The sequence below is a fragment of the Anguilla rostrata genome, unplaced genomic scaffold, assembly GCF_018555375.3.
Source record: "Anguilla rostrata isolate EN2019 unplaced genomic scaffold, ASM1855537v3 scaf1028, whole genome shotgun sequence".
Lineage (NCBI taxonomy): Eukaryota > Metazoa > Chordata > Actinopteri > Anguilliformes > Anguillidae > Anguilla > Anguilla rostrata.
Window position 1 is genome coordinate 18,730 of NW_026986375.1, and position 19,505 is coordinate 38,234.

At 39.0% G+C, this 19,505-nt stretch overlaps 1 protein-coding gene across 9 annotated transcripts in view; it reads left to right on the plus strand.

Moving 5' to 3' along the window:
* The window catches only part of LOC135247017 (uncharacterized), a 34,235-nt gene extending 17,502 nt beyond the window's left edge, over positions 1-16,733 (plus strand). For 6 of the 9 annotated variants that reach the window (XM_064320323.1, XM_064320322.1, XM_064320321.1 and 3 more), the window contains 6 exons: positions 10,398-10,709; positions 11,369-11,629; positions 12,768-13,091; positions 13,377-13,679; positions 14,898-14,996; positions 15,765-15,905. In XM_064320323.1, coding sequence (XP_064176393.1) covers positions 10,398-10,709; positions 11,369-11,629; positions 12,768-13,091; positions 13,377-13,679; positions 14,898-14,996; positions 15,765-15,805 — 1,340 coding nt within the window. In that variant the 3' untranslated portion in view covers positions 15,806-15,905. Of the gene's footprint in view, positions 1-10,397; positions 10,710-11,368; positions 11,630-12,767; positions 13,092-13,376; positions 13,680-14,897; positions 14,997-15,764; positions 15,906-16,064 lie in introns of those variants that run through there. The other 3 variants (XR_010328058.1, XR_010328059.1, XM_064320320.1) reach the window with 3 other exon arrangements.
* Positions 16,734-19,505: the final 2,772 nt, after the last annotated feature.

The following is a 19,505-nucleotide window of genomic DNA, read 5'->3' on the forward strand; positions in this document are numbered from 1 at the left end:
TCATCAAGATCATCAATGACATACAACAGACAATAAAAAAAATCTCATTTGTTCTTTTTAAAACTAATCCAGTACAGAGAAAAATGCTAAGAAAACAAACCAATGCCATACACAAGATCAAGCAAATATGGCCAATCAGTTCCCAGAGAGATCATTTACAGTTTGCTTAAAGGTTTTTTTCTCTCTCAGGTCCCTCCACATCACCAGCTGAAGGGAACGGTGCAGCTGATGCAGTCTACAGTGACGTCACAGATCTGCAGCAGGGTCAAGGTAGTGTAGGGGAACAAGACTATTCACACGTAGCCTGAGGCAATGCAGTAATGTAAGGGAATACACTACTTTACAGGCAATTATCATATGCTCTTTTACACAGCTTTTTGCGTTTTAAAAACACAGCATCCATTTATACAGCTAGATATACAGTATTCTGAGCTATTCAATACCTTGCTTAAGGGTACAGCAGCAGTGTCCTACCTGGGAATCGAACCTGCAACCTTTAGGTTACAAAGCCAGTTCCTTAACCAATATATTACAGTACAAAATGTACTTATAGGCCATGTATGGCTTGATCATAGTAAAGATTCAATCATATTTTATAAATTTGCCTGGTTGATCAAAAATGTAACGTGACTCCTTATATGGTAAATCATATAAAGTTACTTAAAAGGTTTGCTTAAATCTTTCTGTCTCTCGTACTCCTATCCACATTACCAGTGGATGTGAATGGCGATTCCAGTGCAGCTGCTGCAGTCTACAGTAATGTCGCAGAGCTGCAGAAAGATCAAGGTAACGGGCTTAACTGAACTATTAACACACTGCATGAACCGGTGAACTCATTCATGGGAGGGCTCGCATTACGGGCTAGTTTCTAGTCCTGGACTAAATTCAAAACTCCACTTAGTATAGGAGTAAGCTTAATCTGTGTCAGTGAACTCGGCCCCATACGTTCCATGCGCCAAATGTGTGTGGGAAATTAATTACACTGAACAACTGAAATTGGGACCAATTTTGGTGCATCAGACTGCAGCTCTTGTACTTTCGAAGATGCACACCTGAGCAATACCTGAAACTATTTGTAATATTGTGTGTTTTTCTTTTCAAAAGAAAGTACATACCTGGGGTTGCACCTTTGCCTTCTCTTAAAAAGAGGCTGAGTTGCAGGTATGCCAGGAGTTCCACTGCCCGGACCTTATTAATCAGACCTGGGTCAAATACGCATTTGTTTTGGATTCAAATACCTTTCTGTGCTCTATTGATCTTGCCTGGTGTAATTGAGCCTGCCAATATGACAAGAAGGTAGGCGTTGCACTTTTTGAGAGTATTTCATTGGTTCCAATACACCAGACCAGATCAGTAAAGCGTAGAAATGTATTTCAATCTAAAACAGATACGTTTTTGATGCAGGTCTGACATAAATGCAGGTTTAATCTGGCCCAAAATCATTTGCTAAATATGACGGATATGAGATTGCACAGGCAGGACATGACCGGCCTATTCCTGTCAGGGTTAGAGGCTGGGTTTGAGATTATGGCCGCATCAGTTAAGCCTCATACTCACTAGCGGTTATAGTTTAAAAACGGAAGTATTCGTAGCCTTATACACGCGTACACACGAGCATTAAAACCCGTTTCAAAAACCGTTTCGGCTTCTTTAAACAATAAGGGTAAAGGGAGGAAGTGGGAAAACTGTGGGGAAAAGGATTCAGTAAAAATAGGTCACTTGGTCATTCGATGTGTAATTTTTAGAACAGAGATGTGTTTGCTACCATGTCCACAAGAGTGCGATATGCACCAATAAGAAGACTCACTTTTGCTGTTAAGCAGAGGTGAAACAATCCAGATTTAGAAAGTAAAAGTCCTCTCCAGTATTTTGTTCCAATCACCTGGATTTTCTAATTAGCTCACACCTTCAGCCAGGAGGTAGAACTAAACAGTGAAATCTAAATGGCTAAGTTCATGGGTGGAAGAAACACGTGGCAGAACTTTTACTTTCTCACCCCTGGACTCGTCACTTCTGTTGCCAAGATACTCAGTACAAGCACGAGCGGGGCCCTGGAGTCACAGACTCAAGCGGCGGCCACATATGTCTGTATTATATATTTCATACATACATGTATGTATATTTTTATATGTGTATTTTATACATTTTTATACATTTTCTTACTAATAGGAAACCAGGATTCCCATAAAGAGGAGAATGAAAGTGAGGAACTCCAATACTTAATATTTTCCTTGTCCACTCCCAGTCTGGGTAAGTTTGTGGTGTTATCCTAATAATAAAATGGTTATGTTACTCTTGCCAGTATATGAGTTCTCTCCAATGATTTTAACTGGTGAAACATCTCAAGTTTGGGCACACATTACCTTATGAAAGGGGTGCAAAACTAGTTTCCTGGAGGGCTGGTGGTGGCTTTTGTTCCAACCAATTATTCTGGTCTAATTTTCTTAATCACTGTTTTCATCAATGCTGTTCACTCCACTGCTGAAATGCTCCAACTAAAGATATGTGCAGCTCCTAGGTTCTCTAACATTTCAGAGCAAATAAATGATTGAGATAATTAAATCATTACAAGCAGAAGGTTTAATGGTATCCTGAAACAGATAAGCCTGTGTTGCCCATCCAACTAGCAAAAGCAATATGCAGTACTGGGGATTCGCAAATGTGGTGCTGGGTAGTCACAAGTTCTGCTGGTTTTTGTTTTATACTTAAAACAAGCAACTAATTCAGTCCCAATAATTACTGTTTGATCTCTTCATCGCTGTTTGGTGTTGCAGACCCTCACAGACAACAACGGAGGCAGTTGAACCCCCAGTCTCATTCTGTAAGTATGTTCTCTGGGATACTCAGGAGAATAACCATAAGGATTTTCTGTTCATCTACATATAGTAATGCACTCACTGCCTATCATATTCATACAACCAATAAATAATTGTCAAACTTGTGTATGGATGGTCCACTTTGTTGAAAATTTTGAATTTCATTGATTTCATTGTTCTAAGTTCATGTTAACAAAGATTCTGATATGTCATATTTCTGCAGGAACAAGAAGAAAATGATAAAGTGATCTATGCAAGCGTCTGCACAACGTAATATGGATAATTGATTCAAATTCAATGATTCAAATAGATAAATGAAACAAAAAGCCCACATTTAAAACTTGACATTTCAAGATCTTCAAGATCTTGACAATTTGCAGATCTTACCAAGATCTTTTACTATGTGAATATATCTTTCTTGCTAAAGGCAGCTTTTACATGCATCTTATAATATGTAGATTTTCACTATGAAGAGTACAGTTGTATTCAGGAAAATATAAATGCCTGCGCATTTTTTTATATTGTTTATTTATTTATTTTTTTGTAGTTTTTTGTTTTACTGTGTTTAGAAAAAATTGTTTTCCAGTTTGTCGATTATTCAATATATTAACAGCAGGGAAGGATATTGTTCAAGAATTAAACAACGGCCCAAAAATGTATGTATTTATGTGCAGGGTAGTAGTGTCTGGCTATGGTGGTGTGCTCTTCAGTGTGCTTTTATCTGTTGTTAAGAAATATACTTTTTATTTTTAATAATAAAGCAGCTGTAACAGGAACTACATTAGTCATTATATGACAATTATTGACTGTGCCATTGACAGCACATGCAGCGTCTTCTGGGCTAATCTGTGAGATTTCTCTGTCCCTCAGCCCCAGTGTCACTGCAGGCAGAGCAGAAAAAGCTGAGTCCTGATTACCTGGCTGCCTACAGCTGTGACTGCAAGGGATTTGCTCCCTTCCTGATTTCCTCTATTATTGCATATTTGTCAAACGGAATTGTTTCAGACCTTTTTTATACAAAATTTTTTCAGACAAATTTTTATATTAGACAAAGGGAAACTGAGTAAGCATAAAAGACATTTTCAAAAAACGATTTTGTTGATTTAATGTAACAAAGTTATCAAACACCCATGTCGACCATGTGAGAGAGTACTTTCCCTTAGTTAATCTATCGACCAATTAACCTAATTTTATTGATAGCTACATTCAGCTTATTGCACTAAGGCAGGCTTGCAAGGTTTCTACAAGTACGCTATGCCACGATCAAAGGAAATTCCAGAAGAGAGAGAGAAAAAAGATCTTTTTGAAATATATCAGGCTGGAAAGGGTTACAAAGCCATTTCTAAGGCTCTTGGACTCCTCCAAACCACAGTGAGAGCCATTATCTCCAAATGGAGAACACTTGGAACAGTGGTGAATCATCCCTGGAGTGGCTGGCCAGCCAAAATTCCTCCAAGGGCACAGCGACAACTCATCCATGAAATCATCAAAGATCCCAGAAGAATGTCCAAAGAACTGCAGGCCTCTCTAGCCTCAGCTAAGGGCAGTGTTCATGACTCCACAACAAGAAAGAGACTGGGTAAGAATGGGATTCATGGGAGAATACTGAGGCTGAAACCAGCATTTCATGCTTGAAAATGATCAATTTGTCTGAATAAAAGCAGTTCTGCAAAAAAGGAGTGGGTTCAAATTCCCCCACAGTCATGTGAAAGACTGATATCGAATTATAGGCAGCGTTTGGTTGCCGTTACTGCTGCTAAGGATGGAGCAACCAATAATTAGTAAACAATAAATAAGTTTCAGGAGGTGATTAGTTTTTCACATGGGTGATATGTGTGTTTGATAACTTCTTTCATTCAGCAGTCCCTTCCTAACTGCAGACCTGGCTGAGCTGTCAGCAGATTTCTGCAGTAGTCGTTGAGGTGTAAGATCAGAAATGTGTTATTTGAATGTTCGCAAGTGAACATTCTAATGCTGATGTAACAATCATTTCTGGTTATTGAAAGCAATGTTCAGGAACACTGACCAGGAAATCTGAAGAAGCGTTTCAAAAACAACCTTTTCTTCAAAAAGGTTTTATTTCACAAAGGTGGGGAGTAGGGGAGGGCCTGTCCATTTATAATTTTATAAGCAAGACAAACGTCTGCACTTTTTGCAATGTGTTTCCCCAGCTCAGCCAGTTAATAAGTGCCTTATTTGGACGTAGCAGTGGTGAGGGTTATTTGATCTTAAGGGTTTATTTGCACACAGACTCAATAGATTTCAGTCTGATTTGAATTGCTTAGTCAATAAGTATGTCAGATGAGGGAGGATCATTGTGATCATTTTGCAGCTTCAGTGGTCAAACTGTTCCTAATAGATCTCAAATTTGACAGGTTAAATTCTACTCGATTGGTCACCTTTTTACCGGTTTTTTGTTTAAGAAGAGTTGAGAATCAATTGTGATTCCAAGGTATTTAACTCAGTGACTACCTTGAATTTCTCTCCAGATACACAGACTTCTGCTTCTGCCTCTTTTTTGAAAAACATGCAGTCAAGTGTATTCATATGTTAAACAATTTGTCTGCCACAAGGGATTAAAATCTTTTACATATAATTTATTGATAAACACTTCACTCCTGATGATATTTCAATATCATTTCTGTGAGCAATAAAAGGAGACACCATTGTATCACCTAAAGTAAGCATGTTAAATGCCGGTCTTCAGGCTTCAGCAGTCACAGATTGCACAGTGCCGAGCACAGTGAAACAGAAATATAGGTAGTGATATTACACAAGAAAGACTCAAGTGCAAGCTGTTGCAGGATGCGGCTGAGCCGAAACAGTTGGTACTTCCTCTTTTGTTCAGCCATTTCCTGTAAAGTATACGCCTGTAAAAAGGCTAGACACCAGTAAGAAGGGCTGCATAGGGCATCGGCCATGGCAATGGTACTGTTGTGGACCCTGTTGTGGATATCAGGATACTGTCACAGACTTTCAGCTGATGGTGAGTCCCTCTTTCTGCCTTGATCATACATATATTAATATGTTTATTCATATAGACATCTTACAAAAATGTAACCAAACGTATGATAATAGAACAACATCATAATGGACAAATAATTCATTGTTAAACAAAAGACTAAGTTATATCACGGTATTTGGTGTGTTTTTTCTCTTTCTGCAGCATTGGTGCAGTATAAATACTTCCTTTCTGGGGAGAGACAGGGGGTCTCTCTACAAGTTCCTGCTGAGACGAACGGGACAGAATTCATCTGGGAGTATTTGTAAATGCAATCCTTGTGGCCCCAGCTGATAAATACGAGAATGCTTCGATTTCCATGGAGGTAGATAAAGAGAGATTCTCATCTGAGCGCTACGATGGATATAATTTCCCTCTGAGAATCTCACCAGTGAAGTTTGGAGAGAGCGGAAGGTACTTCTGTTTTTGTGAATCCTACCCAATGGCCTCAGTAACTCTGGGAACTGTTCAGGGTAAGTTTGCACTTCAGGTTTTGATTATACTTACACAATTTACAGAGCTGAATAAATACTTAAACGTGATGTTCATTAAAGTAGCCTTTTTTACAATATGCTGTGCCATGTAATGTAACAGACTACAGCCATGGGCTAACAGTAAGCAACAGAAGTGTTGATCCCAAGCCATAAAGGTAGTGCACTTCACAGAAACTCCATGAATAATAAAAGATGCTATCTAAATAAAAAAGATTTATCTGAAAAATGAACAAACAAATAAATAAATAAATAAATAAATAAATAAATAAATAAATAAATAAATAAATAAATAAATACAAAACCACGTACATGTGCTCTCTCAGTCTCAGCAGAGCCCCCTGGTGGTCTGCCCAGGAATCAGTCATTTGTGCTGAACTGTGAGATATCACAGGGCCCTAGTGGGCAGCTCATGCTTTAGGCGGGGAGGAGTGCAGGGACACTAGTGGTCAGATCACGCTTTAAGGCCCAGGGGCCCTAGTGGTCAGCTCACTCTTTAAATACCAAGGGTCCTGGGGGCCCTCACATTGTAAGCGGCGAGGGGTCTGGGGGGCCCTAGTGGTGAGCTCACATTTTAAACACCAAGGAGCCCGGGGACCCTTACGTTGTAAGCGCTGAGGGGTCTGGGGGGCCCTAGTGGTTAGCTCATGCTATAAGCACCCAGGGGCCTAGTGGTCAGCTTGCGCTGTGCGCACTGAGGGCCCTGGCGTTCAGCTTCCTTCGGAAGTCTTGGGCCACACACCACCGCGCGCGGCCTGAGGCCTGGAGGCCCCCTGGCAGTCTGGGGCCCCAGGGCACTGGCCCCACTGGCCCGGTCCATAATCCAGCCATGCCTGAACCCTAACGTCTGTGTATTACTACAGGTACATCAGCTGCTCCTGAAAAAAATTCAGAAAAAAACTGTTTTATTTTAGATTGCTGCAAATTCATGTAGTTTTTGTATCCTTTCTATAATTGTTTTTAATGTTCGGTGTCTGTATAATACCTGGTTGTTTTTTAACTCTTTATTCTTGATGCTTTTGTCAGTTTATTTTCTCTTGGTTGGAAATAGCTCTGCAGACCCTTTATAAAAAGCACTATCAAAATAAAGCATCTTACTCATTTTCTGTCTGTTTTTCTGTTACGCTTTTATTTTGTGAAATGAACTGCAGACAGAAATATCCAGACATTAATAACATTCGCTCACTGGCCAAATGTATGTGGGCATCTGACATTCATCTTCTCATCCAAAATTATGCACATTAATATAAAGTTGGTCCACCCTGTGCTGCTATAACATCCTCTACTCTTCTGGGAAGGCTTTATACTAGATGTTGGAGCATTGCTGCAGGGATTTGCTTCCATTCAGCCAGAAGAGCATCAATGAAGTTGGGCACTGATTGGGCGATTGGGCCTGGCTCGCAGTTGGCTTTTCAATTGATCTAAAAGGTGTTGGGTAGGGTTGATGTCAGGACTATGTGCAGGCCAATCAAGTTCTTGCACACCGTTCTCGACAAAACCATTTCTATATGGACCTGGGGTGCATTGTCATGCTGAAACAGGAAAGGGCCTTCCCCAAGCTATTGGGGAAACATGGAATCATTTAGAATGTGATTCTATGCTGGGGCCTAGCCCGAACCATGAAAACCAGCTCCAGAGTGTCCAGATACTTTTGGTCATGTAGTGTATCATAGAAAACCATCCTGCATGGGTGAAAACTTTACAGTGGCATTATTCAGTTTGCAATAACCCACCAACAAAGAGAGTAATACACTGTACCACCTTCTATTTGATGGAGAGATGTGAAAATAACATTTCAAAGGAATCCTGGGATCTCTGCTGATTGACAGTGTGACTGACCAATAACATGTTAGAGGACCACCATCAACCCCCAAAGGACCAAGATTAAAACTGCTGAGTGGAAGAAACAGGCTTAACAGAAATACCATTGCATGGGAATGTTTGAATCCAATAGTGATATGTAATGGGGTGCTGCTGCCCAAAATCAATGAAACACTGGTAGTGATTCTGTACCAGACGAGAATCACAGCGAGTTAACACTGCACTCTATGTGCCTTACATACAAGTCTTTGATCTTCACTTCATATCACAATCCAGCTGGAAGCTAATTAAAACAAGACCATGGCTGGACCTAATCCATGGAGACTTCATCCGGCCAACCAATGGTGTAACGTCATAATTCGGCATACCAGTGGTGTAACTTGATCACTCACTCAGTCACAGACATTCGCGTTTGTAGGGCTGGCCCCACTGTTGCAGTGCAGCCAAACAATTTGGCAACCAAAAGGTACTTTTTGGTACAAAGAGTACCAAACCAAAAAGTACAAAGCACCACGGTTTATTAATAAATGTGAATGCAGAGTCTCTAAACGCGCTTTTCCTTTCTGAAACTATGCAGTCCCCACTCTACTGCAGACCTGGATGAGCTATTAGTAGATTTCCCTTTAACGGGTGTAAGATCACAAATATGTGACTCATCACTGAACAGGCTAATGATGATGTAATGATCACCTCTGGCAGTTGAAAGCAATGGAGTTTTTGTTTTTATTTTATTTTTTACAAAGGTAGTGAGAACAGGAGGACCTGACTATTTAGAATTGTATAAACAAGACAAATGACTGCAAATTTTCTCAGTGTTTTCCCAGCTCAGCCAGTTCTGACTTCTTAGGACACAGCAGTGTCGGTGGCTATTTGGCTTCCTGTCCAGGCTCTTAAGTTTATTTGCACACAGACTCAAGGCATCTCAGTGTGGTTTTGCTTGCTTGCACCCAGCTTGGCAGTCAATGTGTCAGATGAGGTACTTCCTCCATGTTCAGCCATTTCCTGTAAAGTATACCTTGTAAAAAGACTAGACACCGGTCAGAAGTGCTGCATAGGGCATCAGCCATGGCAATGGTACTGTTGTGGACCCTGTTGTGGATATCAGGATACTATCACAGACTTTCAGCTGAGAGTGAGTCCCTCTTTCCACCTATATCATATATCAATTAATTGATTTATTTATTCATATATAAAACTCATTAAAATGCATCAAAATATACAAGAATAATAGAACCTCACAATGGATAAACTGTCAATTCTCTGTACTATAGAAAAGTAAAGTATGATACAGTCACATAGCAGACCATAGAAAAAGACAGTCTTACTATAACAGGAGTGTCACAGAAACTGCTACTACTATAGAAATTGATTCAGACTCTTTTTTTCAGTTTCTAGTAACTATAATACAGTCACATACTGTAGCAGCACATAGAAAAACTTACACTATAAAAATGCATACATTTATATATAAAGTCTTATTTATAGCAGAAACACTATCACACAGACTGCTACTACTATATTAAATGATCCAGGCTCATATTTCTTTTTTTGTATGTTTGTTTTCAGTTTAAAATTTGAGAGGAGGCAAAAGTTTCAATGTTTCAGCGTACTACCTTTATCAGTGAAAGTCCTTCATATTCCAATGCCAAGCAGTTACACATGATGATAGTTAATGATGAGTGTGATTGATAATCTTATTAAAGCAGAATACATGCTGTAATATATGCAAATTCAAGACATAGTATCCTAACTTTATCATTAAGCCAGATTTACAATCACTCCATACACTATCTACAACAATCCATGTCTTTCAATGGTAAAATTCATGAAACACAAACATTATCAGAATCTAAAAATGTTCATTTCTGATTAAGAGTAAGGCAAACAGTTTTAATTTCTGTTTTGCCTCCTTCCACTAGTAGGCTACCACAGGATGTTGAAAAGAATATCTTTGCTATATGCTACAACCACATTGAGGACCAAAAAAGTAATTATGCAGATCTTGGGACTAAAAGCATGACTATAATCGGTACAAACAATACTTTTCCATTGTTGAGTAAAATATAGCTGAAATATTCATTACAACTATAGGGATTACATTTTGATCTCTATTTATAGATCTGTATAATCCTCCAGACTAACCTGGGTTTAATCATCTGATGTTTATCTTTAATGAACTAACTGTAATTTCCCTCCATACTGAAATGCAATATTATCATGTTTTGTGCTTAGTTAGATCTCTGTATTTGGTATGTTCTCTTTCTGCAGTGTTGGTACAGTACAAATACTTCCTTTCTGGGGAGGGACAGGGGGTCTCTCTACAAGCCCCTGCTGAGACCAGCGGGACAGAATTCATCTGGGAGTGGACGTCACATGATGGAAGCTACACAAACGCTCGGATAATAACTATACAGTCCGATGGGAAGTTTTCATGGAATTTGTCGAAGGTGTCTATTTCAAAACAAGGGAAGTACGACATTTATCTGGAACCGGAGTTACAAAATGCAGGAGTTTTTACTTTCATTCAAACTAAACCAGAGAAAGTAAAAGTGGCCCAGTTTGAAGTGTTCGCTGTAAAAGGTAAATTCAGGCTTTGATGCATTTTATAAATTATATTATTAATAAGATGAGACAGTATCTCTTTCATACTATGTGCAAAAATATATAACACAAAGTTCAAGTTATGTCTTGTATTTTACTTTCAAAAAAGTTTAATCTGAAATTAGATTTAACTAATGTGCATGTAAAGCTGCACAGTAAAATGTTAAGTGTTAAATAACCTCTTAGAGAGTGAAGAATTGTCCATTTCTGAGTACATAGCACAAAAAACCAAGGTGGAAAATTTCACTTTATGGTTATGTTTTCTCTTCAACCTCTCCATGGAATTCCCAACAATTCCCAGACCTGGAGGGCTGTATATTTCTTTAAATTTGATGGCTTGTTTTTAGATGTGATTCCAGTGCTAGTTTGTACTTGGTAGGATTCTTGCTTGCTGAACAAGCTTACTCTACAGGGTTGGAGTCCTGATCGATGTGGTCACTTCTGGCACTACGATCCTTACTTCACTCTAGTGTTTCTTTTGCGCCTCTACATCATGAAACCTATGCACTTGTTGTACGTCGCTCTGGATAAGAGCGTCTGCTAAATGCCTATAATGTATAATGTAGATGTAACCCACACAATGATTTTATTAAAAGGTTCACAATCTTCTCTAAATCAATTGCTCTTTGCTCCTGCAGTGAAACCATCCCATTGGTCCAAAGTAAAAGAAGGTTATGATGTGATCAGGAGCTGTGAAGTATCGCACCTTCCAGATTCAGCTACACTGGACTGGGAAAGGGACACAGAACCTACTGCTAACACAACGCTGATCTACAACAACACTGCCCACATCATCATCCACAGTGCTGATGGATACAGTGAGGGAACGTATTACTGCACACTCAGATGGAACAGAGCACTTATTTTCAGCATTCCCAGGACACTTCAAGTCTACAAGGGTATGTTACTATGGATACAGTTTTCACTGGAGCATTTACAAAAGCATTCTGAGTATTTAACCTTTTTCATAAGCAACCCTGTGACTGTGAAGCACTTCATTCATTAAGAGTAAAAATAAATCCAAGTAATATCGCCATAGTCATCTTAAGACTCCAGTACAATAGATGCGTGATTGCAGATTATTCTAAATAGGAAATCTTGGGCCTCCATATTTTAAAAGGCTTTTCAGAAGTACTTTTCACAGTTTAATACAGTTTAAAAATGAGGGCTGTCAAAGGTTTAACACATTTTTAAAAACTACAATTGTTGCGTGTCAGACTACCAAGTCAAAGTTCACAAAAACTGTTGGGGTGAGTATTTGTGGACTGCATGCCAAAGCCGCATATGAGACGTGTTCCTTTGACTCAGCTAATGTGAGCTGTAGGCTGGGGAATGAAAACCAGCAGGCTGGAGACATCATGTGTGAGGGATTGAGCGGCTGTATAGCAATGGGGTATTCAGAATTAGGGTGGAAAATTAGATATACTCAGACCCATGTTTGGTGGCAAATTATTTTTGAAGGACAAAAAAAGAAAAAAAAATGTAACTATTTTAACTATATTTAAATGTTTAGTATTTTAACATTTTAATGCTGAAAAGCGTCGCTCTGGATAAGAGTGTCTGCCAAATGCCTGTAATGTAATGTAATGAAATGTCTACAAACAAGGCATGCCTGTTTCCATCTGAGGCAATGGTAGTGCACAAAAAACAGAATGGAGTAAATAAGGGACAAAATGTAAAGTAGAGGCTACCATACTGTAGTCATTGCCTCACGCATTAATACTAAATGACAGTTACTGTTGATGCTAATATACTGTGATTTTTTTTTAAAAAAAAATAAATATACTCACTGTATAGGCTATGCATGTTTTGATCACACTAAAGATTCATAATAGCTCCCTATAATAGATTTCATGGTGGGAGGTGGGGTACGTATTGTAGGCTATTCTGTAATGAGGTCTGAGTTCTCCTGTTCCACCAACTCTGTGTGAGTTCATTGACTTTAGCATGTTTTTCTATTTGTTGCTCACTACCTGTAGCAGTAGCATATGTGCTGACTGTGCAGACAGACATTCTAACCACAGCTTTATTCCTCAGGTACATTTGAAACACATCACACTCTGTACAGAGGGAGTTTGAGCAGCAGTGAGGTGGTGCTAATCTGCCGTTCTCAGAACTCATACGGAACAGCGTATTGGCGATGGGAACCATCGTCTGAGACAAATGAACTCATTGTGGCCTCAGCTGATAACAATACTTTGATTTCCATGGAGATAGATAAAGAGAGATTCTCATCTGAGCACTATGATGGATACTATTTCCCTCTGAGAATCTCACCAGTGAAGTTTGGAGACAGTGGAAGGTACTTCTGTTACAGTGAACGCTACCAGACGGCCTCAGTAACTCTGGTAACTGTTCAGGGTAAGTCTGCACTTCAGGTTTCTATAATTTACAAGACTGAATAAATAATAGAAAACTTAAACATGACGCTAATTAAGGTAGCTTTTTTTCTTGCACTTTTTACAATATTGTGTCATGTAATGTAACTACACTCAGTAACCAACAGAAGTGCTGATTCCAAGTAATAAAGGTAGTGCACCTTACAGAAACTCCATGACAAATAATGGATGCTATCTGAATAAAAGAAAAATTCTGAAAAACAAACAAATAAATAAATAAAGAATCCATGTACATGTGCTCTCTCAGTCTCAGCAGTGCCCCCTGGTGGCCTGTCCAGGAATCAGTCCGTTGTGCTGAACTGTGAGATATCACAGGTGATCGGCTCTGTGACCCTGGCCTGGCTCCGGATGAAGGGGGGCAGGGGGGAGCTCGTAAAACAGGAGGTCCTGAGTGAGGGGCACCCAGAAAAGATGCTCAGTCTCACCCTGCCCATTCTGAGTAGAGACCAGCTGCACTGGGCCTGTGCGGTGTTCACACAGAGCATGCTCAGAGCACAGGTCCCCCTCACACTGCCAACACCCATCACTGAGCCTGAAGAGCCAAAGCCAGGTACTATCCTCCTACCACAGGCACAGGATTCATTACAACTTAGGGGGAGGCACTACACTACCTAGTCTCTGTAGTCAAATTTAAATTCTCACAAGCATACAAGCTAGTCTAGCAATTAATCCATTGAAAGCCATTGGGGGTGACATGTATCCCTGTCTCCCCCCAAACCTATGCATGTGCCTCCAACCACACCTACTGTATGTAGGCTCACTTAAAGGGATAGTTCACTTGTTTAGACCCAGGTCTAAATTTCTCACCACAAATTATGAAATTAATTGGGGTACATGTCGGGCTCAAGCCCCCCTAATTTGAGTGCACGTACAGTAGCTCATTCTCTGTTAGCCATTCACTTTTTCATCCAAATAATATTGATTTAATGGGGGTGCCGAATCACCACCTGATGTATCTTTTCCTTTGGTCAGGCAAGTGGTCCAAAACGTACTAAAAATACAGTTTTTTTGCTATGTTGGTACATTATTTGTGCAAGCAAATAAACATATGACTAAGTGTATTAAAGTTTAATTTATCGAAAATGTGCTTATAAAACAGCTGTCAAGTGGTGATTCTGAGCCCCCATTAAATGAATGTTATTTGGCTAACAAAGCTAACGGCTAACAGAGAGTCACCCCATCATGCCTCCAATTTATAACATAATTCATAGTGCGAAATTCAGCTGATCCTGGTCAAAAAAATGAAATATCCCTCTAAGGCTTAAAATAACTCAACAAAATACACAGATGCCTTAAGATATAAAAGTTTCAATATTAGAACGGATAACAACAGACACACTGAATCTGAGAGCAGACTACATCAGACACATTGAATCTGAGAGCAGACTACATCAGACACATTGAATCTGATAACAGACTACATCAGACACATTGAATCTGATAACAGACTACATCAGACACATTGAATCTGATAACAGGCTACATCAGACACATTGAATCTGATAACAGGCTACATCAGACACATTGCATCTGATAACAGGCTACATCAGACACATTGAATCTGAGAGCAGACTACATCAGACACATTGAATCTGATAACAGGCTATATCAGACACATTGCATCTGATAACAGGCTACATCAGACACATTGCATCTGATACCAGACTACATCAGACACATTGAATCCGGGAACAGGCTACATCAGGCACATTGAATCTGATAACAGGCTACATCAGACTCAGTAACCATAATGTTCTCTCTCACACAGGATGGAGCACTGAGACAGTGGTCAGGGTGGTGATTGTAGTGCTGGCCACCCTGGGGATGCTAAAGGTTCTTGTGTGGTACTGCAGGAGACGCCCAGCAAGTAAGCACACTAGCACTGGGACACAATAGCCAAGTGCTCAACATTTTCCAGTTTTCAACTCTTCAAAGTGTCTTATGACAGGACATATTCTCCGCCCTCTTTTCTCTTAAGTTTACAAAAATCAACAGACTGTGGTCGCATGTTGGCTAAATAGCATAAATGTTTGAATACGTTAGAATGCTGTTAGACATGTTGGAAGATAAAAAGGTAAATAAGCATCATTAATCATCCAAAAAAAATCTCTGAATAAAATCAAATCCAGGAAAATATAGCACTAACGATTACACACAAAGCCACCAACTGTAAATGACAGTTTGTGAGTATTAACGTCAAAGCAGCGGTGATAAAACTAGTGTTAGATAAGCATTCACAGAAAACAACAAACTGCTTGTGCATTTTAACACATCGTGAGTTCTTTGGCTATTAGATGTGCCTCACTGTTGACCCTACAGTGAACAGGATTCAGTAGTAGAACTTCCAGTGTGCTTTTACTTAAATGTGGATTGTTCAGCCTTGGTCCTGAACGATAATACTTAGCAAGCATTCGGTGAGAAAACACACTGTAGTGCACATCTTTAAGGCTTCATGCCGAATTAAGACAAGAGTGGCAGAGGCACGCACATCTGTATTCCTTAATTAGGGCAGGTCTGGAACCAAACAGCAATCAAAAGTACAACGAGTCAATTTGAGCAAAAGTTGCCACTTCCATGTTCCCGCAAAAACAGCGTTTGATAAAGACTGAACACTTTCCCATTTCCACTGTTGCAGGTGAGCTTGACAACCGAGAGTCAGCACAGCCTGAGGAGTGATTATATCAGCAAAGCCCTAGAGGACCAATGCAATGGAGAGCTTCCCTCCTACAGTTTGTACAGCTCCCACTGATGCCTATAAATACGTCTTCAAGCTGTGCAGAATTTAGCCTTCAAAAAGGAAGAGAACGGATAGGAACGCATTTCAATTTTAATATAACATAAAGGGCATATTGTAAAATGTGAAATATTTTAATTTTAAAGAACCATTATTAGCGCTTGTCAAATATATAACAGACACAACCATCTCCCATTTCAGCTATCATTAACAAAAGGGTTTCAGCCTACAGCTGACTGGCTGATCAACAGGAACCATCAGAACTGTCGTCTCTCCTGATTGATGTGTGTTGCTCTACCAACGCAAAAAGTATTTTTGCATGTGCAACATCCTTTTCTGTCTTCCTACTCAAGGATTCTCAGATTACGTTGTTATTTTTCTAAAACTTACTTTTCTACTGCTTCAAATGGATCTCACAGATGTCTATTGTTAATTATTCCTTTTTTTTGGATTTAGCAACATCTGTGGTGACTGGTGGTCAGAAATGTTTGTTTTCACGCACCAAATGCCATAGTTCAAATCTAACTGAAGATACTTCTAGGAGCACACTGTGTGCGTATTTTTCTTAAAAGATTAATCCAGCGGTTGCGTATTTTGGAGAAAGATAGAGACTAGAGACACTCCACCATGTTGTCTGACACAGTAATATTGAGCCACATATCAAACTTAAATTTAACGATGCTTTTTGGAGTTTTGGTCAAGTTCATGTTCCTTTGCGTGTGTCAACACATCTAAATACTTGGCAGGACTGTCGCACCCGACAGCATATGGCATATAAAAGTGCAATTAAGGATTTAATTGCTGTATATTATTTACATCTCCCGCTCTTGAAAAATGGCAAAAAAAATTTTATTTTAAAATGTTATTTTATATTGCTTTCGGTTCAAATATTTTTGCATTCTTTAGTTATTTTTATGCTCGGGATGTGCACAATACCTACTTGTTTATCGCTTTTTTTAATTTATTCATGATGCTTTTGTGAGTTAATTTTGTTTTAGTTGTAAATAGTTCAGCATACAAATGTCACTGTCAAAATTAAAATGTGTTGATTTGTTGATTTATTTTCTATTTATTTTTCTGTATCTTTACATGTCAAGGAAAATTTGCACATTGTGCTGAAAATTCCATCATGTTGTTTTCTGTCACATCTAAATACTTGGCAGGACTGTCGCACCCGACAGCATATGGCATATAAAAGAGCAATTACAGAATGCAACCACAGTGAAATTATATTGCCACATAAACTTTTAAAGGTTTCAATTTGGGCATTTTTCAATAAGAAAAATTAAGGATTGACACTTTAATTGCTGTATATTATTTACAACTCCCGCTCTTGAAAAATGGCAAAAAAATGTTATTTTAAAATGTTATTTTATATTGCTTTCGGTTCAAATATTTTTGAATTGGTTCTTAGTTATTGGTAATTGGAATTGGTAATTGGAATTGGAATTTAGTTATTTTTATGCTTGGGATGTGCACAATACCTACTTGTTTATTGCTAATTTATTCATGATGCTTTTGTGAGTTAATTTTGTCCTGTTGTAAAGTTGTAAATAGTTCAGCATACAAATGTCACTGTCAAAATAAAAATGTGTTGATTTATTTTCTATTTATTTTTCTGTTTCTTTACATGATAAGGAAAATTTGCACATTGTGCTGAAAATTCCATCATGTCGTTTTCTGTCAGTTACACTTTTCTTTGTGAATTGCACTGCAAATGAATATCCAAACATTAATAACACATCATAGCAAATCGTCCTGCTGGGGTGAAAACTTGCATTGGCATTGAAATACCATTACCCAATTTATAATAACTAATAACAAAACAATAATATACAGCCTTCTATGTGAGAGGCAAGGAGAGTTTTCAAAATTACATTTCTTTGGGATCCTGGGTTTTCCAATGATTTACATTAAAACTGTGACTGAACAATAACATGTTAGAAGACCACCAGCAACTTCAAAAAGACAATGATTTAAAAGTGCTGAATGGAACATTTGGGAACATTTGAACCCAATAGTGAGATGTGATGGGATGCAGCTGCCCAAAATCAATAAGACACTGTTAGTGATTCTGTACCAGAAGAGTATTGCAAGGGGTTAACACTGCACTCTCCCTACCTTCAATACATCTCTTTAATCTTCACTTAATGTCACATTCCAACTGGATGCTAATTAAAACAATATTTATGTCTATACTAAACAATTTGTCTACCAATGCAATTTATCGATAAACACTTATCTCCCTGTAATATTAACATACCAAGCCAGAACAAAGACGGGGCATTCTATAGCCTGAAGTAAAAGTGTTATATGCCACAAGTCACTCAAATGAGCACTGTCTGGCCATGGTGGTGTGCTCTTCAGTGTACTCTTCTCTGTTGTTAAGAAGAATACTTTTTATTTTAAATAATAAAGCAGCTGTGAAAGGAACTGCATCATTAATTATTATAAGAACCCAAAATAAAACACAGTTAGTGACTGTGCCACCGACAGCACATGCAGTGTTTTCTGGGCCGAATGAACCCCCTGGCCTCTGCCTGCAGTTACCATAGTAATCACACTGTCATGGTTCTCTGTTTCTGTCTCTGTTTTTCCTTGTTAGGCCGCCAGATGGCTGCACTTCTGTTTTGCGTCCTGCTCGTTCCCCTGTTAATTGTATTATTGCTTTCAATTATTTTATTATTGTTTTTGATTGTGTCTTGTTGTTCCCACCCTGTCCTCGTTTGATTGTTAATTGTGCCCTCCTGTGTCTTGTTGGTTTTCAGTCTATTTAAGTTCTTTGTCCCCTTGACTCAGGTGCTGGTCCCTTGTGTTTGTTTCTGACTTGTATGTATCATTTCTTGTTTCTGATTGTGTTCCTGCCTGCTGTTGAACCTGCCTGTGTTCTGCTGTGTTTCTGTTCCCTGTGTCTGCTACCCTTTGAGTGTTTTGAGTTCCTTTACGTGTTTCCTGGTTCTTTTTTTTAGTTTTCATTTGTTATTGCCCCTCGTGGCCTTTTGTCTGTTCCCGTTCATTTTTTTGTTATAAGTAAAGTCTTTGTTTCATTTACCTTTGAGTCTCATTTTTTACTGTGCGCTTGGGTCCAACCCGTCAAAACCCTGACACACACCTCTATTCCGAAATAGCTTTAAAATAGTTTGTACTTGTTTTTTGAGCCATTTCCAGTGATGTATACCATTTTGAAAGGCTGGACATCAGCCATGGCAATGGTGACTGCCACACACAGAACAGCAGACACAAGACTGTAGCATGCTGCATGCAAACACAGCAACATACAGCACCTTGTAGCCTGCTACATGTAGCAATTAACATGAAATTCAAATCATGATGAAATAAATAGAAGTACTAGACAAACAGGAAAAACTTAAGTATGCAGGGTATTGGTCTAAACACCATGCATGCATTGTTGGTTGTTAGTTGGTTGTCCTTTAGCCATGACCTAAGTGTACTGGCAAAGGAGTGATGTGATGCGCAAGTTTGTATGGTGTGATGCAGGGCTGGGAGTGGCTACTGATCAGGTGGCGAACAGACAGGAAAATCAAAAATGTTCTGCTGTTTATTGCCGATAGGACCCAGCAGAATCCTCCAGCAAACAAGAAAAAATGCCAATCTGGCAACCAAACGCTTCTCAGGCAAATA